Raw genomic sequence first — 27,835 nt, 5'->3', positions numbered from 1 at the left:
CAGGGGAGGGGCAGAGAGAGAGGGAGACACAGAATCGGAAACAGGCCCCAGGCTCTGAGCCATCAGCCCAGAGCCTGACGCGGGGCTCAAACTCACGGACCGCAAGATCGTGACCTGGCTGAAGTCGGACGCTTAACCGACTGCGCCACCCAGGCGCCCCTATATAAAGGACTGTTTAAAACAGTGGTAAGTTTGGGGCACCTGGTGGCTCTGTGGGTTAAGCATCTGACTTTTGATCTCAGGGTCATGAGTTCAAGCTCCACTCTGAGCATGAGGCCTACTTTTTTTAAAAAAATGGTAAATTCATATCGTTATTAAAAATGTTTTTTATCAAAGTATAATTGACATACAGTATCCTATTAGTTTCAGATGTACATGATAGTGATTTGATATTTTTATATATTATGAAGTGATCCCCATTAGTCTAAATACCATCTGTCACTATACAAAGTCCTTACAATATTATTGACTATATGCTCTAAGTGGTACATTACATCCCCATAACTTATTTATTTTATAACTGGAAGTTTGTACTTCTTAATCCCCTTCACCTATTTCATCCACCACTCAATCGTTCCCCACCTGGTAACCAACAGCTGGTTTCCTGAATCTATGAGTCCATTTCTGTTTTGTTTGTTTTCTTTTTTTATTCCACATATAAGTGAAATCATACGGTACTTGTCTTTCTCTGTCTGACTTATTTCATTTGACATAATACCCTCTAAGTCCATCCATGTTATTACAAATGGCAAATTTTCATTCTTTTTTATGGATGAGTAATATACCACATCTTTATCCATTCATCTATGATGCTTAAGCTGCTTCCATGTTTAGCTATTATAAATAATGCTGCAATGAATATAGGGGTATGTATATCTCTTCCAATTGGTGTTTTGTTTTCTTTGGATAATACCTAGAAGTGGAATTGCTGGATCATATGGTAGTTCTATTTTTAATTTTTGAGGAACTCCACACTGTTTTCCACAGTGGCTGAGCCAATTTACATTCCCACCAACAGTGTATGAAGGTTCCTTTTTCTGCACATTCTCACTAACACATATTATTATTTTTTTTTAAATAGCCAATATGACAAGTGTGAGTTGATATCTTATTGTGGTTTTGGTTTTCATTTCCCTGATGATTAGAGATTTTGAACATATTTTCATGTGCCTGTTGGCCATCTGTATGCCTTCTTTGAAGAAATGTCTCTTCAAGTCTTCTGCTCATTTTTTAATCAGGTTATTTGGGGTTTTTAAATATTAAGTTAGATAAGTTCCTTATTATCTTTTGGATATTAACCCCTAATCAGATGTATGACTTGCAAATCTATTCTCTCATTTAGCATATTACCTTTTCATTTTGTTGATGGTTTCCTTCACTGTGCAAACATTTTTTAGCTTAATGTAATCCCATTTATTTTACATTTGTTGCCCTCCTTCCTGAAGGGACAGGTCTAAAAAGTTATTGCTAAGACTGATGTCAAAGAGCTTACTGCCTATGGTTTCTTCTAGGAATTTTATGGTCTCAGGTCTTACATTCAAGTCTTTAATCCATTTGGATTTTATTTTTGTATATAGTGCAAAATAGTAATCCAGTGTCGTCCTTTTCCATGTGGCTGTCCAGTTTTCCCAGCACCATTTATTGACGAGACTGTCTTTTCCCCATTGTATATTCTTGCCTCCTTTGTCATGGATTAATTGACCATATATGCATATTATTTTGTTTTGTTTTGTTTCTGAGCTCTCTGTTCTATTCCACTGGTCTATATCTGTTTTTGTGCCAGTACTAAACTGTTTTGATTTTATAGCTTTGTAGTATAGTTTGAAATCAGGGAGTATGATACCTCCAGCTTTGTTCTTCTCTCTCAAGATTGTTTTGGCTATTTGGAGGTCTTTGTGGTTCCATACAAATTTTAGGGTTCTTTGTTCTTTGTTCAAATGCTATTGGCATTTTGATGGTGATTACACTGAATCTGTAGATTACTTTGGGTACTATGGACATTTTTTTTCTTTTTTTTTTTAATTTTTTTTTAAACATTTTTATTTATTTTTGAGACAGAGAGAGACAGAGCATGAACGGGGGAGGGTCACAGAGAGAGGGAGACACAGAATCTGAAACAGGCTCCAGGCTCTGAGCTGTCAGCACAGAGCCCGACGCGGGGCTCGAACTCACGGACCGCGAGATCATGACCTGAGCCGAAGTCGGACGCTCAACCGACCAAGCCACCCAGGCGCCCCATCTTTTTTTTTAATGTTACTTTCAGTATAGCTAACATGCAGTGTTATGTTAATTTCAGGTGTACAATATAGTGATTAAACAATTCCATACATTACACAGTGCTCATCATGACAAGTATACACCTTAATCCCCATCACCTGTTTCATCAATCCCCCCCCCCCCAACCTCTTCAGTAGTATGGACACCTCAGCAATGTTAATCTTTCCAATCCATGAGCATGGAATATCTTTCCATTTGTTTGTGTTGTCAATTTCTTTCATCAATGTATTATAGTTTTCAAAGTACGAGTGTTTCACTTCCTTGATTAAATTTATTCCTAGGTATTTTATTCTTTTTGGTGCAAATTTAAATGTGATTGTTTTCTTAATTTCTCTGATAGCTCATTTTTAGTACATGCAAATGCAACCAATTTCTGTATGTTATTTTTGTATCCTGAGACTTTACTGAACTCATTTATTAGTTCTAATATTTTTTTGGTGGAATCTTTAGGGTTTTCTATGTATAGTATATCATCTGCAAATAATGATAGTTTTACTTCTTCCCTTCTAATTTCAATGCCTTCTATTTCTTTTTATTTCCCAATATCATGGCTAAGACTTCCAATACTACGTTGAATAAAAGTGGTGAGAGCTGGCATCCTTGTCTTGTTCCTGATCTTAGAGAAAAAGCTTTTAGTTTTTCACCATTGAGTATGATGTTAGCTGTATGTTTGTCATATATGGTCTTTATTACATTGGGATACATTTCTTCTATACCCATTTTTGTTTCTTCCATGCCCGTTATATTGAGGTACATTTCTTGTCTACTGAATTTATCATATGGATGTTTAATTTTGCCAAATGCTCTTTTTCTGCATCTATTGAGATAATCATATGACTTTTATCCTTCATCTTCTTAATGTGGTGTATCATATTGATTGATTTGTAGATGTTGAACCATCCTTATATCCCTGGAATAAATCCCTCCTTGATTAAAAGGAGTGTATGCTCCTTTTAATGTGTTGTTGAATTCAGTTTGCTAGTATCTTGTTGAGGATTTTTGCATCCATGTTCATCAAGGATATTGGGCTATAGTTCTCTTTTTTTGCATAGTGGCTTAGTATTTTGGTATCAGGGTAATGCTGGCATCATAAAATGAGTTTAGAAGCCTTGCTTCCTCTTTGATTTTTTGGAGTAATTTGAGAAGAAAAACTACTAACTCTTTTTTTTTTTTTTAATGTTTATTTATTTTTGAGACAATGCGACAGAGTGTGAGCAAGGGAGAGGCAGACAGAGGGAGACACAGAATCCGAAGCAGGCTCCAGGTTCTGAGCTGTCAGCACAGAGCCCGACGCGGGGCTCAAACTCACGAACTGTGAGATCATGACCCTTGCCGGAGTCGGACACTTAACTGACTGAGCCACTCAGGCGCCCCCTGCTAACTCTTAATGTTTCACAGAATTCATCTGTGAAGCTGTTTGGTCCTGGACTTTTGTTTTTCAGGAGTTTTTAAATTACTGCTTCAAAATCATTACTTGTAATTGGTCTATTCAGATTTTTTATTTCTTCATGATTTAGACTTGGGAGATTTAGTGTTTGTAAGAATTTACCATTTTGTCTTGATTGTCCAATTTGATTTGTCCAATTTGGCATATAATTTTCATAGTAGTCTCTTGTCATTCTTCATATTTCTGTGATGTCCTTTACAATTTCACCTCTTCCATTTCTGATTTTATTTATTTGGGTCCTCTCTCTTTGTTTTCTTGATGAGTCTGGCTAGAGTATTATCAATTTTGTTTATCTTTTCAAAGAACCAAGTTTTCGTTTCATTGATCTTTTCTATTATTTTTTAAAATCTCAGGGTACCTGGGTGGCTCAGTTGGTTAAGCATCCAACTTTGGCTCAGGTCATGATCTCACGGTTGGTGAGCCCAAGCTCCACGTTGGGCTCTGTGCTTACAGCTCAGAGCCTAGAGCCTGCTTCAGATTCTGTGTCTCCATCTCTCTCTGCCCCTCCCCCACTTGCACTCTGTCTCTTTCTCTCTCAAAAACAAATAAACATCAAAAATTTTTTTAAAAAATAATAAATGAATACTCAATCCAAAATAAAGGGTTGGGGGGGAGGGGGAGAAAGAAAACAAAGAACAGATGAAACAAAGAGAAAGCAAATTGCAAGATGATAGATTTAAAATCAATCATATTGGGGCACCTGGGTAGCTCAGTTGGTTGAACTTCCAGCTCTTGGTTTCTGCTAGGGTCATGATCTCAAGGTTCTTGAGTTCAAGTCCCATGTCGGGCTTTGGGTTTATAGTGTAGAGCCTGCTTAGGATTCTCTTTCTCACCTACTCTCTCTGTCCCTCCCCTGCTTGCATGCTCTTTCTCTCTCTCAAAATAAATAAATAAACAAACTTAAAAACAATAAAATAAGGGGTACCTGGGAGGCTCAGTTAGTTGAGCATCTGACTTCAGCTCAGGTCATGATCTTGCGGTTTGTGAGTTCGAGCCCCACATTGGGCTTGCTGCTGCCAGCACAGAGCCCACTTTGGATCCTCTGTCCACCTCTTTCCCTGTCCCACCCCCCATTCGTGCTCTCTCTCTCAAGAATAAATTTTAAAAAACATTAAAAAATTAAATGAATCATATCAATAATCACATTAAATGTAAATTGTACAACCTAATTTAAATTGTACAACTTAATTTAAAGGCAGAGATTGTCAGAATGGCAAAAAGAAAAAAAAATGCAACCATATCTGCATACAGGAACGCACTTTATTTTTTTTAACTTTTTTTAAAAGTAATTTTTTTGTTGATTATTTATTTATTTATTTTGAGAGAGAGAGAGAGCACGAGCAGGGGAGGGGCAGAGAGAGGGACAGAGAGAAAATCCCAAGCAGGCTCCACACCATCAGCTCAGAGCCAGATGTGGTACTCAAACTCACAAACCATGAGATCATGACCTGAGCCAAAACCAAGAGTTGGACACTTAACCAACTGAGCCACCAGAAACACCCAAAATCCCACTTTAAATAAAAAGACAAATAGATGGAAAATACAAAAATAGAAAAAGATATACCATGCTCACACTAATCGAAAGAAAACTGAATAGACAAGGTAGATTTCAAAGCAAAGAAATATAAGACAACTTCAGAGCAAGCAGTTTTACCAAGGACTTAGAAAAAGTATAATTTTTCATGATAAAGAGGTGAATTCATCAAGAGGACATAATAATCCTAACATCGTTGCACTCATCTAGAGAGCTTTAGGATGTGTGGAGCACAGACTGACAGAACCACAACTTAACAGTTATATTGGGCGCTTTCAAATCCTTCTTTCAGTAATTGACAGAAAATTAGAAAATCAGCAAGTATACTGAAGATTTGAACAGCATGATCAACCAATTTAACCTATTTGGCATTTATAGAAAATAACCCCCATCAACGGCAGAATAAACATTATTGTGAACTGCACATGGAGCATTTAAGTTAAAACTTATTCTGAGCCAAAAAAAAAAAAAAAAAAAGAGGAATCAAACTATACAAAGTGTGTTCTCTGACCACAATGGTATTAAGTTGGGAATCAGTATCAGGAAATATATCTGGAAAAAGATCATCAAAATACTTGGAAACTTAATAGCATACTTTAATAATCCATAGGTCACAGAAGAAACGGAAAGGGAAGATACAAAGTTTTAAAAACTGAATAAAAATTAAAGTACATCAAAACCTGTGGGACAAAGCTAAAGCAGGAGTTGGATGAATTTTTATTGCCCTAAACTTGTATTAGAAAAGAAAAAATTCTCAGATCAATGATTTTAGCTTCTACCTTAGGAAACAAGGCAAAGGAGAGGAAATAAGACCCGAGAAGAAAACAGAAAGGACAAGAACAGAGTGAAAATCAATGAAATTGAAAATAGGGTGGGAGAGCATGGAGAGAATGAATGAATGAAAGTAAAAGCTCTTTCTTTGAGAAAATCAATAGCCTGACTGGCCAGGGAGGGAAAAAAAAGACACAAATTACCAATATCAAGAAGGAGAGAGTTGACATCACTTCAGATTCTACATATATTAAAATGATAATAATTGAATATTATGAACAACTTTAGGCCAATAAACTTGACAAATTAGATGAACTGGACAAATTCTTTACAAGATACAAGTTACCAAAGCTCACTTTTCAGATAACCTAACAAGCCATATATTTATTAAAAGAAGTGATTTTTTAGTTAAAAACCTTCCACAAAGAACAGTCCATGCTTAGATAGCTTGATTGGGGAATTCTACCAGACATTTAAGGAGGAAATAATACCAGTTCTACAGAAAATACAGGAAATGAGGAAATGCTTCTCAATTCTTTCTACGAAGCCAACATTACCCTGATATCAAAATTACTGAAAGGAAGACATTACTGAAAGGAAAAGAAAACTACATACTAATATCCTTAATGAACATAGGTGCAAAAATTCCTACCCAAATATTAAAAAATTGAGTCAAACAATATAGAAAAATCATAATACATTATGACCAAGTGGGGTTTATCCTAGGAATGAAAGTTTGTTTTAACATTCAAATGTCATCAGTGTAATTCACCGTAGTAAAGACTAATATATAAGAATGATAGGGACACCTGGGTGGCTCAGTTGGTTGAGTGTCCAGCTTCAGCTCAGGTCATGATATCACAGTTTGTGGGTTCCAACCCTGCGTCAGGCTCTGTGCTGACAGTTCAGAGTCTGGAGTCTGCTTTGGATTCTGTGTCTTTCTCTCTCTCTGCTCCTCCCCTGCTCCCTCTCTGTCTCTCGCTCTCTCTCTCCAAAATAAACATTAAAAAAATTTACAAAAAAATTTCAAAAAAAACCCAATAGATGCAGAACAAAAATATTTGACAAAGCCCAACATCTATTCCTGATTAAAGACTAACGTCGCAAATCAATCAACATGATACACCACATTAATAAAAGAAAGGATAAGAACCATATGATCCTCTCAATTGATGCAGAAAAAGCATTTGACAAAATATAGCATCCATGCTTTTTGTTGCTGTTGTTTAAATATTAATTCACTTTTGAGAGAAAAAGAGAGAGAGAAAGACAGAGCGCAAGCAGGGGAGGGGCAGAGCCAAAGCAGGCTCCAGGTTCTGAGCCGTCAGCACAGACCCCATTGTAGGGCTTGAACTCACAAACAGTGAGATCATGACCTGAGCTGAAGTCGGACACTCAACCAAGTGAGCCACCCAGGCATCCCCATTCTTGATAAAAACCCTCAAAAAGTATGTATAGATGGAACGTACCTCAACATCATAAAGGCCACATATGAAACACCCACAGCTAAAAGCACCCTCAATAGGGAAAAACTAAGATCTTTTCCTCTAGAATCAAGAACAAGAAAAGGATGTCCACTCTCACCATTACTATTTAACATAGTACTGGGAGTCTTAGTCTCAGCAATCAGACAACACAAAGAAGGAAAAAGCATCCAAATCAGCAAAGAAGAAGTCAAACTTTCACTATTTGCAGAGGACATGATGCTCTATGCAGAAAACCTGAAAGGCTCCACCAAAAAATTGCTAGAACTAAGACTTAAATTCAGCAAAGCCACAGGATATAAAATCAACGTACAGAAATCTGTTGCATTTCTATACACCAATAATGAACAGCAGCAGAAAAAGAAATCAAGGAATCGATTCCATTTACAATTGCACCAAAACCCATTACAATACCTAGGAATAAACCTAACCAAAGAGGTAAAAGATCTATACTCTGAAAACTATAGAACACTTATGAAATAAATTGAAGAGGACACAAAGAAATGGAAAAACATTTCATGCTCATGGACTGGAAGAACAAATATTGTTAAAAGCAATTTACACGTTCAATGTGATCCCTATCAAAATGGCACCAGCATTCTTCACAGAGCTAGAACAAACAATCTTAAAATTTGTATGGAACCACAAAAGACCCCAAATAGCCCAAGTAATATTGAAAAAGAAAAGCAAAGCTGGAGGCATCACGATTCCAGACTTCAAGCTATATTACAAAACTGTAGTCATCAAGACAGTATGGTACTGTTCCAAAAACAGACACATAGACTGAATAGAATAGACATAGACACATAGAATAGAACAGAGAACCCAGAATTGGGCCCACAAATGAATGGCCAACTAACAGAATAGAAGACTCAGAAATGGACCCACAACTATATGATCAACTCATTTCAACAAAGCAGGAAAGAATATTCAGTGGAAAAAAGACAGTCTCTTCAACAAATGGTGTTAGGAAAACTGGACAGCAGCATGCAGAAGAATGAAACTGGACCATTTTCTTACACCATACACAAAAATGAACTCAAAATGGGTGAAAGATCTGAATATGAAGACAGAAAACCATCAAAATCCTACAGGAGAAAATAGGCAGCAACCTCTTTGACCTTGGCTGCAGCAACTTCTTACTAGACACATTGCCAGAGGCAAGAGAAACAAAAGCAAAATGAACTATTGGGATTTCATCACGATAAAAAGCTTCTGCACAGCAAAGGAAACAATCAACAAAACTAAAAGGCAGCGTACAGAATGGGAGAAGATATTTGCAAATGACATATCTGATAAGGGGTTAATATCCAAAATCTATAAAGAAATTATCAAACCCAACTTCCAAAAACAAATAATCTAGTGAAGAAATGGGCAGAAGACATGAACAGACATTTTTCCAAAGAAGACATCCAGATGGCTGACAGACACACAAAAAGATGCTCAACATCACTCATCATCAGGGAAATACAAATCAAAACCAGGATGAGATACCACCTCACACCTGTCAGAAGGGCTAAAATTAACAACACAAGAAACAACAGATGAGGAGGATGCAGAGGAAGGGGAACCCTCTTGCACTGTGGGAATGCAAACTGGTACAGCCACTCTGGAAAATGGTATGGAGGTTCCTCAAAAAGTTAAAAATAGAATTATCCTATGATCCAGCAATTGCACTACTAGGTATTCACAGGGATACAAAAATACAGATTCAAAGGGGTACATGCACCCTTATGTTTATAGCAGCATTATCAACAATAGCCAAACTATGGAAAGAGCCCAAGTGTCCATTGACTGATAAATGGGTAAAGAGGTGGTGTATATATATATATATATATATATATATATATATATATATATGTATATGTATATATATTATATATATATGTATATATATTATATATATATATGTATATATATATACACAATGGCATAATACTCAGTCATCAAAAAGAATGAAATCTTGCATTTTGCAATGACGTGGATGAAGCTAGAGTATATTATGCTAAGCAAAATAAGTCAGAGAAAGACAAATACCATATGATTTCACTCATATGTGGAATTTAAGAAACAAGACACATGAACATATGGGAAAGGGAAAAAACATATAAAGAGAGAGATAGAGAAACAAACCATAAAAGACTTAATGATAGAGAACAAACTGAGGGTTGATGGAGGGATGTGGGTGGGGGATGGGCTAGATAAGTGATGGATATTAAGGATGGCACTTGTTATGATGAACACTGGGTGTTGTATGTAAATGATGAATCACTGAATTGTACTCCTGGAACCAATATTGTACTGTATGTTAACTAACTAGAATTTAAATAGAAATTTTAAAACTGAGATAAGTAAATAAAAAAAACAAACAAAACAAACCTCTCAGCACATTCAAAGCAGAAGGAAACTCCTACACTGATTTAAAAAAAAAAAATGAAAAATTTACAGCTATCATCATAATTAATAGAGAAAAACTGAATGTTTTTCCCCCTAAGATTAGGGACAAAAAAGGATATCCGTTCCTAACACTTGTGTTCAATGTTGTACGGCAGCTTTAGCCAGTGCACTGAGGGATAAAAAAGGAAGTAAGGCAGATTTCTTTCCATTAAATTGGAAAGGAAGGCAAAAAACTATCTTTATATGTGCCAACATGATCTTCTATGTAGAAAATCTGATGGAATCTTCACAGAATCTACTAGAATAACTGAGGTTAGCAAGGGTGCAGGATGTAATATCAACCTGCAAAAATCAATGGTACTTCTATACACTACCAGCAAACACTTGAAAATTGAAATTCAAAGACAATTCCACTGACAATATCATAAAAACATGTGAAATAGGTATAAATCTAGCAAGATAATGTAAAAGACTTTAGTATGGACTCAATTGTGTTCCCCCCAACACCTGTTTGAAGCTCCAAATTCCAATGTGGCTTATTTGAGGACAGGGCCTGTGAGATGATGATAAAAGTTATATTAGGTCATAAGGGTGATCCCCTAATCTAAAAGGGCTGGTGCCTTTATAAGAAGAGAAAGAGATACCATAGTACTCTCTCTCCACTATATGAAGACACAGCAAAAAGGTGGTCATTTGCAAATCTAGAAGAGAATTCTTATCATGAATTAAATCTTCCAGATCCTTGATCTTAGACTTCCCAGCCTCCAGAACATTGAGAAAATACATCCAATTAAGCCACCACAGTCTGGGGTATTTTGTTATGGCAGTCCGAGTTGACTAAAACCTGAATCCTGAAAACTAAAAATACTGCTAAGAAACATTAAAGACCTAAACAAATGGCAATATATACCATTCATAGATTGGGAAACTCAATATTGTTAAGATGTCAATTCTCCCCCAAATTAATGTATATATTCAATGCATACCCAATCAAATCCATGCAGAATTAGAAATTCCTAGCAGGATTAGAAATTGACAAGCTGATTCTGAAATTAATTAGAAGTGCAAAAGGCCTAAAATAGAATGACTTTGTAAGAGAACAAAGTTGGAGGACTAATACTACCTAACTTCAAGATTTATATTAAAGGCAGAGTAATCAAGGTGGCAATGTATTGATGTCAATATAGACAAACAGATAAACAGAATGAAATAGAGTTCAGAAATAGACCCACACATAAATGGTAAATTGATTTTCAATAAAGTCATAATGGTAAGTTAGTGGAAAAAGAACAGACTTTTCAATAAAGGTCCTGGAAATTTGGGATATCCACATGCAAAATGAATGGAATTTGAATAATAACTCACAACGTAATCAAACCTTGACTCAAAATGGATCATAGATCTAAAGCCTCAAATTTTAAAACTTCTAGCAGAAAATATATTTTCAAATCTTTGTAATATTGGGTTAGGCAAAGATTTCTTGGGTACAACACCAAAAATATGGCCTGTAAAAGAAAATTTGATAAATTGGTCTTCATCAAGGGGTGCCTGGGTAGCTCAGTAGGTTGGGCATCCAACTGAGGTTTGGCTCAGGTTGTGATCTCACCGTCCATGAGTTCGAGTCCTGCATCGGGCTCTGTGATGACAGCTCAGAGCCTGGAGCCTGCTTCGGATTCTGTGTCTCCCACTCTTTATGCCCCTCCCCTACTCATGCTCTGTCTCTGTCTGTCTGTCTCTCTCTCTCTCTCAAAAAAAATAAATGAACATTAAAAAAAATTTTTTTTAATCGGTCTTCATCAAAATTGAGAACTTCATATCTTTGAAAGAATGAATGGATCGTTACAAGAATGAGAAGACAAGGCACGTCCAGGAGAAAATATTAGCAAATCACCTAAGAGAAACCACTGACAGAAACCTTTCCTTAGTTAGCCCAGATATTGGCCTTACTAGACAAAGACTTTAAACCAACTGCCTTGAGTACACTCAAAGAGCTAAAGGAAAACATGTACAAAGAACTAAACAAAAATTAAGAAAACAATGTATGAACAAATAGGGTATATTAGTAAAGAGACAAATTATAAACAGGAACCATAGAGAAATTCTGGAGCCAAAACACACGATAACTGAAATGAAATCTTCACTAGGGCAGTTCAATATCACATTCGAGCAGGGAGAAATCTGTGAACTTGAAGATAGAAAAATTGAAATTCTGCAATTTGAAAAGCCAAAAGGAAAAAAGAATGGAGAAAAATGAATAGTGCCTAATGGACCTGTGGGATATCATAAGTGGATAAAATTATGCATTATGGGAGTCACAGAGGGAGAAAAGAAAAAAGGACAGAAAGGATATTTGAAGAAATAATGGCCCCAAACTTCCAAATATGGTGAAAGTCATGAATCTACAAATCCAAGAAGCTCACCAAACTCTACGAGACTGACACCGAGATATATTATAATCAAACCATGGAAGACAAAGACAAAGAAATAATCTTGAAAGCAGCAAGAGAGAAGCAACTCATCACATATAAGAGATGAGCAATAAGATAAATAGCCAATTTGTCATCGAAACTATACAGGCTAGAAGACAGGAGGATGATATATTTATATGGAATTTATAGCTACATAATTCTCTCTGAGCAATGTCTTCATTACATTCCAAGTTTTGGTATGCTGCATTTTCATTAGGCTGCAAATGCCTATATTTTAAAAAGAAGAAAAACATCAGATCAATAACATAACTTTATACCCCAAGGAACTTGAAAAAGATGATCAAACTAAACCCAAGGTTGGAAGAATAATAAAGATTAGAACAGAGATAAATAAAATGTAGAATAGAAAAACGGCAAAGAAAATCAATGAAACAAAGGGTTGGTTCTTTGAAAACATCAATAGAAGTGATGAAACTTTAGCTAGACTGATAAAAAAAAAAGAGACACAAATATCTAAAATCAGAGATGAAAATGAGTCATTACTATCAAATTTACAGGTAAAAAGGATATAATAGTATGAGCAATTGTATGCCAATAAAATAGATAACCTAGGAAAAATATCTAGAAACAAAAATTACCAATATTGATTCAAGAGAAAAAACAGAAAATGTGAACAAACCTATGCAAGTTAAGGGATTGAACCAGAAATCAAAAACCTTGCAACAACAAAAGACCAGAATCAGGTGGCTTTGCTGGTGAATTCTACAAAACATTTAAAGAAAAATTAACCCGGGGCGCCTGGGTGGCTCAGTTGGTTAAGGCTCTGACTCTTGATTTCAGCTCAGGTCATGACCTCATGGTTCATGACATAAGGCCTCACGGCCAGCTGCACATTGACAGCATGGAGCCTATTTAGGATTCTTTCTCTCTGTGCCCCTCCCCAACTCATGATCTCTCTGCCTGTCTCTCTCTAGCTCTCTTTCAAACATAAATATTTTATTTTTTTAATGTTTTATTTATTTTTGAGAGAGAGAGAGAGAGAGCACGAGCAGGGGGAGGGGCAGAGAGAGAGGGAGACACAGAATCTGGAGCAGGCTCTAGGCTCCAGGCTCTGAGCAATCAGCACAGAGCCCGACGTAGGGCTCGAACTCACGGACCATGGGATCATGACCTGAGCTGAAGTTGGGCTTAACCAACTGAGCCACTCAGGCGCCCCAATAAACATTTTTTAAAAATGGCGAAGGATTTGGATAGATACTCCTCAAATGAAGATATACAGATGGCCAATAAGCACATGAAAAGATGCTCAACATCATTAGTCCTTAGGAAAATGCAAATTAAAATCACAATGGAAGGCGTTTGTTTGGCTCAGTTGGTTAAGCATCTGCATCTAGATTTCAGCTCCAGTCATGATTTCATGGTTAGTGACATTGAGACCCGTGTCGGGTTGCTCATTGACAGCATAAAGCCTGCTTAGAATTCTCTCTTCCTCTGTCTCTGCCCCTCCCCTGCTCACTCACTCTCTCACTCTCTCTCTCTCTCTCAAAAACAAATGAATAAACTTTAAAAAAATTAAAAGCACAATGAAATATTATTTCACTCCTACTAAAATGGCTATAATATTTTTTTTTAAGTGAGAATGTGGAGAAATTAGAACCCTCATTTATTGCTGGTGGGAATGTTAATTGGTGCAGCTGTTGTGGAGAAGTTTGGCATTTGGTCAAAAAGCTAAACACTGAACTACCACACAGTGCCATAGTTCCCTTCCGGGGTATATACCCGAAAGAATTGAAACAGGAATGTAAACATACCTGTACGGCAATGTTTATTGCAGCATTATCACAATAGCCAAAAGTGGAAATAAACCAAGTGTCCATCAATAGATGGATGGGTAAACAAAATGATGGAATACTATTCAGCCATAAAAAGTAACAAAATTCTGATACATGCCCCAACATGGATGAACTTTGAAAACATTACACTAAGTGAAAGAAGCCAGACACAAAAGACCACATAGTTATGAACCGATGTATATGAAATGTTCAGAATAGGCAAATCTCTAAAAATGGAAGTAGATTAGTGGTTGCCTAAGGCTGCTGGGGGAAGGGAGAGAGATTAGGGGGCGATGGCTAAAGGGTATGTGTTTCATTTTGGGGTGATGAAAATGTCCTAAAATTGGTTATGGTGATGGTTGGCTACCACCCTGCAAACAAACTGAAACCATTGATTTATATGCTTTTTAATTTAATTTTACTTTACTTTATTTTATTTTCAGTAAGCTCCATGCCCAGCGTGGACCCCAGTGTGGGGCTTGAACCCATGATCCCGAGATCAAGACCTGAGCTGAGGTCAAGAGTCGGATGTTTGACTGAGCCACCAAGGTATCCCAATTTATACATTTTAAATAGATTAATTGTATGTTACGTGAATTACATCTCATTAAAGCTTTTTGATGGGCAAAAGAGTTAAATAGGCCTTCCTCCAAAGCACACATACAAATGGCCAAAGAGTACAGTAAAAGATGCTCATCATTAGCCATCAGGGAAAGACAAATCAGAACCGCAGTGAATTTCCGATTCACAATGTAGGATGGTTGGAATAAAGAGACAGTGAGTGTTGATGAGGGGTTGGAGAAATTAGAACCCTCATACTGGTGGGATAGGGAAAGGGTGCAACTGCTTTGGAAATTGCCTGGCACTTCCTCAAAAGGTTAAACATGCAATTAATTACCATATAACCCAGCATGTCCACTCTTAGGTACATACTCAAGAGAAATGAAAGCATATGTCCACACAGAAACTTATACACAATTGTTCACAGTAGCATGATTTATAAGAGACAAAACGTGAAAACAACCTAAATGTCCATCAACTGATGAATGGATAATCAGCTGTGGCATATCCTTACAATTATTATTCAGCCATAAAAAGGAACAAAATACTAATACATGCTTCAACATGGATGAATCTTGAAAACATTATGTTTAGTGAAAAAAATCCAGTTACAAAAACCACAGATTGTATGAATCTATTTAGGTAGAATGTCTGAAATGGCAAATCCATAGAGATGTAAAGGTGGATTAGTGATTGCCAAGGGCTGAGGACTGGTTGATAGAAACTAAGAAACTAATTAAAGTGCTTTCTTATAGATGGCAGGATTGCATGAATATTCTGAGACGTTTTTTTAAAGTAGGCTCTATGCTCAACAAGGGGCTTGAAATCATGACCCTGAGGTCAAGACTCAGACACTCTACCGACTAAATCAGCCAGGCATCCCCTGAGACTTCTTAGTGTGTGCTTTTTCATACTGTTTCCCATTTTTGAACCATAAAGTTTTCAAATAAAATATAAGAAAACTTAAAGAATGTTAAAGGAGGTTTTTCTCTGTGTGCTGAGGTTACAAGTAATCTTTTAAAAATAATGCTTATTTCTATTTTCCAGATATTCTGCAATAAATACATATTAGTTTTATAATTAAGAACAAACAAAACTTGTAATTATAAAAAGTCCAGGACAAATTTTTTTCCATCAGTATAAAGTTACAAGGTTGAAGGTAAAAGTCTCTCAATCTCTTATTCTCACTGTTTAAAGCTAACTCTTTTTTTCTGTGTGTATCTGTCTATGTATTTTATATGTATTTACAAGCATATAAAACATATTTTACATGAATAAAGTTATACCTTATTCACCTTGCTTTTTTAACATATGTTTTTTGTATGTTAATAACATATAGTTCCACCCCATTCTTTAATTAGCTCCATTGTATCCTATGGTAAAGGTGTAACAGGTTTTAAGTAGGGGTTTAGACTGTTCCCAAGTTATTTGTATTTCAGATGCTACAATGAACATTCTTATTGATGTATCTATATCCATATCCATATCCATATGCCAGTATCTATTCAGAGGATGATTTCCTAGCAGAGAAATTGCTTGGTAAACACTGTTTTAAAAAAATTATTCACAAGTGTTGGGGAGTAGGACTTCAACAGTTCATGCAAGAGCTGTGCTGCATATTCCCCACTAGGTGGCAGGGGAGGTCTATCAATCTCCAAGACAACTGCGCTTTGTGCATTTCAAGAAACTTGCTAAAGGAACCTAGTGACAAAATATTAGCATCTCCTACATGATAATGAATAATAGAAGGAATCATGACATTGACACAAGTTTCATGAATGACAATAGCAGAACATTTAGAATATTCCTCATCACTACTTTACTTGATAATGATCAAATATTTTTCTAAAAGTGTTGGCCACAATACTGTAGCAAATCTAAAGTTCCTAGATTGTTCCCAGTCATATCTTCTTGTGAGAAAACTGATAATTGTTTTGGATTCCAGCCCCTCTAGTCATAAGCCATCTTTTGCAATGCCAGCAGGCAAAATGAGAAGGAGTTTGCAAGCTGGGAAGGAAATTGTGTCTTAGGTTTCTAATGAAAAACCATGTGAGCTATATGGGATAAAATGTTCAGAAACAGAAATAAGGAACAAAATTTAAGCTATGTGTTGGAGGGACTTACTTCAGAAATTGTATGTAGGAGTTGAGGGGCGCCTGGGTGGCTCAGTTGGTTAAGTGGCCAACTTTAGCTCAGGTCATGATCTCGTGGTTCATGGGATCGAGCTGCACATCAGGTTCTGTGCTGACAGCTCACAGCCTGGAACCTGCTTTGGATTCTGTGTGTGTGTGTGTGTGTGTGTGTGTGTCTCTGCCCCTTCCCTGCTTGTGCTTTGTCTCTCAAAATATGAATAAAAATGTTTAAAAATTAAAAAAAAAGAAATTGTACGAAAAGAATTGTACAAAAATTGTAAAAAAAAGAAATAGAAATGTATACCATAGGAAGTAAAAGGTCACAGAGATATACTCTATTTTAGTAATACGCTAGAATATCTTGGCTGTGTTGAGGTTGTCTTTGAATTTTGTTAGAGAACATGTCTTTGGATTCCAGTAATATTCTAAATGTAGGATTTTTGAAGATCTAGATACTAATGGCCTTTTGCCATCTTATTTGAACAGCATGACCGCGTGAAGTCTCTGTAAATCCAGTCTTTACTATCACTGTATTTGAGGATCAGTTAAGTATCAGAGCCTAATGAGTACTGGGTGATGTATGGAACTGTGGAAACACTGTGGTGTATGCCTGAAACTAATACAACATTGTATGTTAACTAACTGGACTTGAAATAAAAACTTAAAAACCTATCAGAGCCTAATCTTTGTTATAATCCTGGGATTTTGAAGCAATATCCGAGGCAAATGGGAAAGAAATAGCTCCAGAAGTTCTTCAAAACGTCTTACCTGCTGGGAGATTGATTTTCCCTCTAAATTAAAAAACTATTGGGGCACCTGGGTGGTTCAGTCTGTTAAGCGTCTGACTTCAGCTCAGGTCATGATCTCATGGTTTGTGAATTTGAGCCCCGCGTTGGGCTCTGTGATGACAGCTCAGAGCCTGGAGCCTGCTTCAGATTCTGTGTCTCCCTCTCTCTCTGCCCCTCCCCCTCTCACACTGTCTCTGTCTCAAAAATAAACAAACATTAAAAAAAAAACTATTCTGCTACAGCAGTTTTCAAACTAATTTATTTTTAGCATCAGACTCCTGTAAAAATGAAATTTTGACACAAGATAGCAAAATATAGAATCCTAACTGATACAATGAAAAGTAGGATTATCAGTTGAAAGCCTCTCATAAAGAAGCCATAGGGCTTCCAGGAACTTCCCTGGATAGTTACTGCAGGTGGAGTTCCACCCACCCTGCGGCCAGACCACTCCCTGGTTCATGACTGCCTTGGAATCAGCCTTGACTCACTGAACAAGCAATTATCAAGTGCTTACTGCTTGCCAGGTCCTGGGACATATCTTGGCTACACAAAAATGAGTAAAGCTCAGTCCCCATCCTTGAAGATCTCACAGTCATGTGGACGACTCCTTTCCACACTTCAGGGAGCCTTATACTTGCCGAAGCTGTTCATTAAAAAATGCCTGTTTCTGGGTCTCCCCCCTCCAGAGATGCCAATTTAAAAGGTAGGAGGTGGATGGGGCACCTGGGTTGCTCAGTTGGTTAAGCGTCTGCCTTGGGCTCAGATCATGATCTCCCAGTTTGTGAGTTCGAGCCCCGCATCTGTGCTGACAGCTCAGAGCCCACTTCAGATCCTCTGTCTCCCCCTCTCTCTGCCCCTCCCCTGTGTTCTCTTTCTTTCTCAAAACATAAATAAACATTAAAAAAAAAAAAAAAAGGTAAGAGGTGGAGACCAGAAATCTGCCTCCTTAATAAGCATCAATCTAGTGGGAGAGGCAGAAACACAAACAAGGACAGTCATCATAGAACAGCACACTGAGAGTCATGGTGGAGGCATGTACAGGCAATCACAGGATGGCCCAGGAGTGAGGAGGGCCCAGGGGCGGTGAAACATAGCTTTGGAGTGGGCGCGACATAGGCTGACAACACAGGAGTGACGGTTGGGCATGGGGATGGCACCATTCTGAGGGACTGGCTGAGTGGCAGTGAGACCAGTTCCAGGCCGCTAGAGTAATCCAGAAGGGGGGTGGTGGAGGGCTGGGTTAAGTCAGCAGTAGCAGGTGGTAATCCAATCCGAACAATGAGAGTGGCTGACACTTGTTGTTCCTGCCCACCAGTCACTGTGCTAAAGGACTTTTCCTATATTCTCATTTAATTCTCCCAAGTCCTATAGGGGAGCTACTGCTGGTATCCCCATTTCATAGATCTTGACATGGATGTTTGTGAAAAGGGAGACAGGACTGGCACCCAGGTTTGTTCATCCGCAAACCTATGCCTTCGACTATGGATACTAAATCACATCGGCTTTTAAAGTTTATAGAAGAATGAATGGATTAAAGCAATCTGTAAGAGATGAATTCTAAAATTTTTTTAAATGTTTATTTTTGAGAGAGAGAGAGAGAGAGAGAGAGAGAGAGCGCAAGCAGGGGAGGGGCAGAGAGAGAGAGACAGAGAGAGAGACACGGAGACACAGAATCTGAAGCAGGCTCCAGGCTCTGAGCTGTCGGTACAGAGCCCAATGTAGGGCTTGAACAGCTCTGTGAGATCATGACCTGAGCCAAAGTCGAATGCTTAATCAAGTGAGCCACCCAGGTGCCCCAAGAGGTGAATTCTAAAGGACTTGATAAGATTGGTTGGATGTAGAGGCTAAGGGATTAACTCTAGCTTGGGGCACCCGGGTGATACCATGAACCTGGAGAGTGAATTCTGGAAAGGAATTTGCTTAGGGTGGAAGATGCTTGGGCCACAGAGAGTTTGAGGTACGGACCCAGGGAATATCCTGTGGGTAACCACAGAGATGGGTGTGAAGTCTGGGGTAAAAATGAGATCGAGATATAGGTTTGGGAGTTAGTAAAACCCACAAAACTTGGTGAGTTCACTCAGGCGGAAGGTGTAGCATGAGAAGAGCAGAAGAATGAAGAGTGGGGAGAAGAATCTTCAAAGGAGACCCGGAAGGAATATGACGCAACAATGAGATGTCATTGGAGCAAAGCCAAGGTAGCAGAGTTTCAGGGAGAGAGTGCTCAGTAGTTCAAGTGCACCAGCGAGGTCTGCAAGGAGTGGGGCTGAACAATGCCCCCTGGATTGGAAAACATGATGGTGTCTGGGGACCCTAACGAGAAGAGTCTCAGGAGCCCATCACAGCATGTGGAATAAATAAGCAGGAACCAAGGGGGAAGAGCAAATGTGGACTCCAAGATTGAGATGAGAAGTGGGGAAAACAATTTCATAATACTTATAGGGGAATGTAGTAGCCGGAGGTCAGGTTTCAAATGCTTCACGTTCACGCAGCTTTGGCATTTACCACCATAAACTTCTAGGGCAGTGTGTGTACTTCATCCTTTCCCTCAGCACTTCTGTAATCATGGTGACCTTGGTCTTCAAGCCAAAGAAAATGTGGAAGAGGCATTTCAGCCAAAGATAAAAGTGAAGGGTGACTTTTGCTCCTAAATGCTCCATTCCTTGGGACACTTTCCTCGGTTCCCACAGCGGCCATGACAACAACCAACCCAGATGTGTGCTGCCGTGAGAGGTTCAGTCAACAGCCATCATCCCATCATCCCATCTTTGACTGATAACTATTGGAGAAACAACCATATCCTGTGCTTGGCTTAATGTTGCTCTGTTCCCTGGTACCTTTCCAGTTCTACAGAAACCATAAAACTCAAACAACAACAAAGAAGCTGTTGGGTGGCACTGAATCAGACTCATGTGTCACCTGGCTGTGAGCACACCCGCCTCACCCGCCAGCATCTGTCTTGGCTGCTTCACAGGGCGCGTGGCACCTCCCACTAAGTGTCCAGGAACTGCCCAGGGGAGCGGTGAGTCTGCTCAGCACCCCATAAGCTAGCCTCTGATTTCTTCGACTATTCCTGTGGCACAAGAATGTGGTTGCATCTAACGTTTAATTAAAAATAACACATCTTTGCCTATTTGACTGGAGGGTGATTAGGGGTCGCTCCTCTGTCTTCTGCACCCCAAGCAAGGAAAAATTAACTCACCTGGTTTGTTTGGGACGAGCAGGGGGGGAAGGTGAGTGAAAGAGCTCAGGTCCTGGGCTCCTGTAAGGACCCACAGACAGGTGCAGAGTCAAGGGAGAGATTTGGAGGGGGGGGGAGGGGTTGTGGTTTGTTTTTAAGTCAAAAGTTGGCCAATTTATAATTATAATGTGGAGTGAAATGGCCTGTGTGTGGAAGAAATGGAAGCTACAGAAGGGAAGACTAGTGGAGCAGGTGCCTAAGGGACAGGAAGCGGCTTTAGGCTAAAATGTGAATTCGAATGACATGAGACAATGAAAAACAATGAGAACATTTATTATGGCACAGCTGTGAGCCCCAGGCTGGCTGAGAAGGGTTGGATACTGCCCTTTTCCCAATAAACTTCTATCAGTGGTGCTGATTTCCTCTTCCTGCTGGTAACAAGGAGTCATCACACCAGCCCCAGGAGTTAAGCAGTGGAAGTGGTGGTTTCTGATGATTTGCTCCTGAGTGAGGAACTTTCTCCCCACAACCTTGTAGCAGGCTCCCACATGCTCACTGGCCAGCATTGCATCACAAGCGGGCTCCCAAGCCCACCCTCTGACCCTTAGACCTCAGCCCAGCCCCGAAACAAGTGGGGTGGGGTCTGCCTTCCCTGAGCACTCTCTGATGTGAGAGAGTTGCCAGCTAAACACAGTCATTGTCCTGTTAGGGAAGCAGAGTCCCCTGTAGTAAGATGTTGGAGCTTGAGACGTCTGGGCTGAAATTCAAAATACAAGCAAGATCGAGGCAGCAGGCTTGGTGGGGGTGGATGACTGAAGTCAAGTGAGGACTGAAGTATCTAAAGTTAGGGAGGTCCAGGAATCAGACTCCTGGGCTTCTGGATGGATCCTCCACAAAGATGTTGACATTGGCAAGAATTAAGGCAATGGATGGTGACGGGGGGGCGGGCAGTGGGGAGTGGAGAGAGAGAGACCCCATGAGCCAAACTGCCAACTCCTCAGTAAATGACAGGAATGAGGGATGAGAAGGAAAGAGGGTGGCCAGTCCTTCCTTTCCTCTCCCCTAAGCCCAGTTGATTACAAGGTCTTCAGCTGTTTCCAAGTCTTATCCCCACTACACCGGCCAAGCACCCATTTCTCCCCTGTGCTGGTGCAGCAGCTTCTAGACTGGGCCTCTGGACTTGCTTTCATCCCCTCTGCTTCTGCCCTTTCCACCTCAGTTGCCCGTTAGAATCATCAGGTGGCCAGGGCGGGGGAAGGGGTGGGGGAGCTTTTCAAGCTCCTGCAGCTTAGGCCACGAGATAGTCCAATGAAATAATGTAGGGTGGGTTCCAGGCACTGATACTTTTCAAAGCTCCTCAGATTACTCCAACACACAGCCTAGGTTGGGACCACCGTTCTACCTCTCATGCTGTGGCCCCTTAACGTCTCAGAAGGCAGTTGGAGGGGCGCCTGGGTGGTTCAGTGGGTTAAGCATCTGACTTCCCCTCAGGTCATGATCTCACGGTTCAGTTTGTGAGTTCAAGCCCTGCATCTGGCTCTGTGCTGTCAGCTCAGAGCCTAGAGCCTGTTCCGGATTCTTTGTCTCCCTCTTCTCTCTGCCTCTCCCCTGCTCACACTCTGCCTCACTCTCTCTCTCTCTCTTTCAAAAATAAATAAACATTAAAAAAAAAAAAAAAGGCAGTTGATGCAGATCCCTCCCATTCGCTCAGTGGAATGAATTTGTTGAGCCCCTACGTTCCAGGGGCTGGGAATAGGAAGATGAAAAGCATGTGGTTGCCTCTCCCCCAGATGCTTCTGGATTTTTGCATATAGTGCTCTCCTCTAGGACAAGCATGGAGGAGCATGTTCTGGCTAGAAGAAATAGTATGAGCGAGGGTGATGACAAGGAAGCTCCTTGCCTAATCCAGCTGGTGGACAGGCGGATCTGAGACCGTTGCCGTCGTGGGCATCAGAGTCCCGGGGCGGAACTTTTTAAACCACAAACGCCTGTCCCCCCACCGGCCTCCCACTGCATGGTGGGGCTGAGGTGGGACCTAGGGTTTCCATTCCAGGTGACGCAGCCACCCCTGTTCCCAGAGCCGACTCGGTGTAACAGAGCGAATGCAAGTGTGGACGCTGCCCCAAATGGAGGTATCAGGATAGGACTTCAAGCAGGGATGGGACTTTTGTTTATTCTTCAAGAATTCTTCATTGATTGTGTACCTACTATGCTTCTGACTCTGGACATACCAAGAATAATGATAATCCAGTTCCTGATCGCAAAAGGTTTTTAGCCTGGTGGGGAGGCAGAAAACCACGGATGATCATAAGCCATTCTGGTGAGCGTCAGAGGGAGGTGTGCACGGGCTGTGACGTAATTGCAGGGAGGGTGCTGCACAGGCCGGATGACACCCGGATGCACAGGCCAGTCATGGCTGCCTGAGAACCCACGGCCCTGGGTAAGATGGATTTGAAGGTGGGACAAGGGCAGGTGACAGTGAGACTGAGCAGTAATCACCCAGGGATCAAAGGTGGTCTCATTTCTCTCCCTTTCTTGGTCGCCCAACTCCACCACTGAATAGCGTGTCTCTGTACCAAGGCGCTACCTCGTTAGGGTCTTAGTTTCCCCACTCGGTGAGATGCAAAACTCAGCAGTCATCCCTAAGACCTGGAGGTACTTATAGGAGCTGTCTCACCTACAGTGTGTTCTAACTCACCAAGCGGCCCCATTCTTCGAGTCTCATGCTCAGTACACGTTTGTGGAAGATGCTGATTTTAAATGATGATGCTTTTTAAAAATCAAAATAACAGCACCTAGCTTCCTAGTGCTGAGCATATAGGAAATGTTTGACAACAGGTCCGATCATAATTGTGAGCCACTGTAGCACAGGTGTGAGGGGGAGTCGTGCAAACCCCACTGTCCAGCCCTGTATGGGTAGCTGCGGTCTGTCAGCAGCTCAGCCCTCTGCCAGCCCCCAAAGGAAAGGCTGCCCCCCAGCCCCCTGCTTCAGCAGTTCCATCATGGGCCTCATCAGTCAGGTGGCCACTGTATCAGATAGGCTGCATTGCTCTGTGAGTTCTCTACCTAACTGCCCCTAGAAAGGACAGAGCTGGCTCTTCTTTTCAGGATGCCAAGGTCGCAGTCTGCGAATGGCTAGTGCCAGTTTTCAGCTCCATCCCTTAGTGTGTGAACACTGAGAGAGCTTTTACATTTCTTTAAACCCCGGTTTGCTCATCTATGAAACAGGTATAGTAGCACCAGCTTTGGAAGGTTACTGTAAGGTTAAAGCCATAGGTGGTAAAGGCCAGCATGAGTAGATGGTGGAGCCAGGATCCTAACCTAGTTAGGTTGTTTCTGGTTGTTTCTGTGTTCTCTTTCCACTGGCTCATCGCACAAACAAGGCCCTGGATGCCCACTCAATGCCAGGTGCTGTGCTAAGTCCTGGGATTCAGTAGTGAACCGGACGAGGTCCCTGCCCTCATGCCACATCTCATTCTGCACAGGTCACCTTCTTCGCAAAACAAGCATCTGCTTCTTTGCACGTGAACTTTGGTTGTGGTCGTGCAGGGTCAATACAAATCTAAAAAGAAACAAAATCGATTTTCCCTGGTGCAAAAGGAAAAGAACCGCTCCTTTCCCTTCTTAAAGAGCATTTACTCTAGAAAACTTGTAAATTCTTTGTCCTTTTGAGATGTGTGTAAATGTTTTCAAAAGCTAAGTGGGCCTTTGGCCAGTTTTACAACCCAGAAATATTTTTTGTCAAAGTCCTGGGAGCCATCTCTTTGAAATGTTAGCTTAATTTTCAGGAGCACCTGGCTTCAAACCTACCTTCTATGGTGACGACATGAGAATTTTATTGCTCCTTTAGATAAAGACTATTAGCAAACAAAACAGCCACTCTAATTGCCAGGTAAATTTAGGATGAACTCTGCGTGACAAATGGTGCTGTCAAGTCCTCTCACTTGAGAACACGGGTGGAAGGTGTTGCACCTGCCTGGCTATATTAAAGGGTGAGATTTCTTGCTGTGTTTGCAATCTCTTTACCTCCTGTGACACGCATTACATTCTGGCTTAATGTTTACTCAGTAGTAAAACTGTTTCTTTCTCTTCTATTCCGTGGAGAGTTTCTGGGGGGCTGACAGGAGATTTTGTTTTTCTTTATACTTCCCAACAGTAGAAAACAGCCCAACTGGAAAGAGCTGTGGGAGAATTTGGACAACCTGAACGATGCGAATTAGTCCCTCACCTCCATCCCTGCATTTGCAGCTAGTGCTCTCCGCGCATCTCCTTGCCGCAGCGCAGATGCCCCATCCGCGGGGACAGCTGAGTCCCGCATCCCTATTTTTAGCCGCCACAACCCTCGTGGCCAAACGACAGGCAAGCGAGAGGTGCAGGAGACCGCGGGTCCCGGTCCCGCCCACCGCGCGCGTGCCCCGCCCCCGCCCCGCCCCCACGCGCCGCGAGGGAGGAGCCGGGCGCGCTGAGTCGGGCGCGCGGAGTCCGAGTCGGGAACCCGCGCCTTGCGGCCGGCGGCCGGCGGCGATGAAGATCTGGAGCTCGGAGCACGTGTTCGGGTGAGGTCGGGCTGCGGGCCACGGTGGGGTCCGGACCGGCACCTGCTCCTCCCCCCAAACCTCTGGGGGCGGTCGAGGAAGGCTAGACCCCAGACCCAGCCCTCGCAGAGCCCGCCCGGCCCCGCGCTGGCGGTTCCCAGACCGCGGCCCCTGCATCCTAAAAAGAGGAGCAGGCCCTGTCCCAGCTAGAACGATGTTAGGTAGAGATCCCGCCGAGTGGTGCAGTCTGTTCGATGGAGGGGCCGCTTGACTGACGGAGGCCCGTGGTGGCATTGCTAAATCCAGGGGGCGGGGGGCGGCCTTTCCTTTGGGGGCTAGCGGAGGGCCGAGCCGCGGGGACGGTTCTCAGCTAGCCGTCGGGGGCCCGAACGGTGGGGAGCGGGGCAGTGCTTTCCGCGGCAGGGCGCACCGGTGTGCCGGGAGGCCCGAGTGGACGTGGCCGGGAGAGGACCCGGCAAAGTGATGGTGCGCACTCCGCAGACCACCCGGGAGCAGGCCGTATCTCCGCCTGCACAATGCGCTCTTTGCGCAGGGCGCGCGGCGACCCGGGGAGAACAGAGGCCTGGAGAGCTGGCCTGGTCCTTTGCTGAGATTGTGTAGGGCAATTGAACACCGACGCTAAGTGAGCTCGGGAGGAAGCCAAATGTGGAGAAGGCTTGTGGGGGTCTTTCAGCCTGCATGCACTTGTGGGCGTGGAAGGCCTCCAAAGTCGGCATGGAAAACTGCGAACTGTTTCAGAGTACTTTCGTGACCTAAATGATATCTCCAAATAAGTCGCTTGATCTGTGACACTATGAAACCATCTTTTAATATTTTTTAAAGGAACAAAGATTTTAAAGATTCCTTGACCCCACTTAAGAGAAGCATTTCATTTCTGAAAAAGAAAATATTGCATGAAATGGAATTGTCATTCTTTGACCTTTTTATATAAATTATTATGTAAAATAAAAATTTATCAAGTGGTTTAAAACCTCTGAAGTTATTTTTAATGAGATCTTGAGACTTTATGGGATCTAGTTATAGTGTTGATTTTTGTACGGCCTGCAGCCTTTCTCGACTGGGGTTCCTTGAGAGACCCAGAGAAAACCCCTTGAGAGAGACTCCAGAGATTCTTTTCTCAGTCCTTCCAAGGTTGGGACATAACTGACACCATCCAGATGCAGAGGGGATAAGTTAAGTCATTGCAAACTGTATGCCCAGGCATTGGGGCTCAGTTTTGTCATTGAACACCTGAGAAGGATTATCCTAGAAGTTCATGAAATGTTGGTTGACAGGCAGAAGTGAATGGTCAGCTGTGGAAAGTCACTATTGGTAAACACCCATTTAAAGTGTACAGTTCAGTGATTCTTAATGCATTTGCAGAGTTACACAACCATCACTGTAGTCCAGCTTTAGAACATTTCCATCATCCTACAAAGACCCCTCATGCCCATTCACAGCCCCCCGCCACTCTCATCTCCAGCCCCAGGCAACCACCACTCTGTTTCTATTGATTTGCCTTTTCTAGACATTTCGTATAAATCTCATCATACAGTACATAGTCATTTGTGTCTCGCTTCTTTTATGTCTGGCACGTATTTTTTTGAGCTTCATTGGTGTAGTAGCCTCTATCAGTCCTTCATTCTTTTACCTCATTCATTTTGTGTCCTTGGCACTCTGCCAGTGCCTGGCACAGAGTAGGTGCTCAGTGAGGGGCTGAGGAATCTCCGGGAAACCAGGTGCCCTTGCAAAACGAGGGCAGCTGGCAATCCACCAAAAGAATTCAGTGAGCCCCCAAGCTGTGGGCTAAGTGCTGGTCCTCTGCTCCCTGCCCCCTCCTTTTCTTTTAAATGAGAGAAATTGAACATTACAGACAAAAGTTGAATGCCTTCCAGTGCTCTTCCCTTTCTCTCTCCCCGCAGGCAGACAAAATTATGAATTTGGTGGGTATCCTTCTGAAGGTCTATGTTGCAAAGGTCCATTTGACTACGTTTATGTGTGTGTGTTCGCGTGATGTCCATGTGATGCCGTTTGTTGTTTTAAAATAGGAATCAAGATCACCTGGTACAGGTCTTTTGACCATCTCCCTTTCTTCACAACAGTGTGTTAAGGAGGTGTGTGTGTCTCATAGCTGCATGATATTCCATTGTATGAATATGTCAAAGTTTATCCTGTCTCTTATCGAAAGAACATGACATTCCCCCTTTATTCCACCATATCATTCCATATCATCCACCCCTGTGCATATTTCTGATCCATTTAATCAAGGGCCCATTGGGTTAGTGATTCTCAAACTTTTCAGCCTCAGGACCTCTTTACACTCTTAGAAAATGTGAGATACCCCAAACAGTTTTAATCTGTGTTACATCTATCGATATTTACCATATTAGAAATTAAAACCAATAAACTTAAAAATTATCTATCAATTTATTAAAATTAATAACAATAGACCCACTGTATTAATGTAAAT

General features: G+C 41.1%; 1 protein-coding gene and 1 long non-coding RNA gene across 17 annotated transcripts in view; one reads left to right on the top strand and one right to left on the bottom strand.

The window, feature by feature from the left end:
- Positions 1-114: 114 nt before the first annotated feature.
- On the bottom strand, positions 115-26,927 carry LOC123587877. The gene is made up of 3 exons (XR_006707575.1): positions 26,721-26,927; positions 23,384-23,385; positions 115-159 (listed from the first exon to the last, which is right to left on the bottom strand). It is a non-coding gene; the product is annotated as an uncharacterized LOC123587877 (long non-coding RNA).
- Positions 25,257-27,835, top strand: part of PRELID3A (PRELI domain containing 3A) — a 40,181-nt gene continuing 37,602 nt past the window's right edge. For 14 of the 16 annotated variants that reach the window (XM_045457936.1, XM_045457935.1, XM_045457934.1 and 11 more), the window contains exon 1: positions 25,257-25,386. In XM_045457936.1, coding sequence (XP_045313892.1) covers positions 25,355-25,386 — 32 coding nt within the window. In that variant the 5' untranslated portion in view covers positions 25,257-25,354. The other 2 variants (XM_045457927.1, XM_045457926.1) reach the window with 2 other exon arrangements.

This window comes from Leopardus geoffroyi, chromosome D3 (assembly GCF_018350155.1).
Source record: "Leopardus geoffroyi isolate Oge1 chromosome D3, O.geoffroyi_Oge1_pat1.0, whole genome shotgun sequence".
NCBI classification, from domain to species: Eukaryota; Metazoa; Chordata; class Mammalia; order Carnivora; family Felidae; genus Leopardus; species Leopardus geoffroyi.
This window is presented reverse-complemented; position numbering and strand designations above follow the sequence as displayed.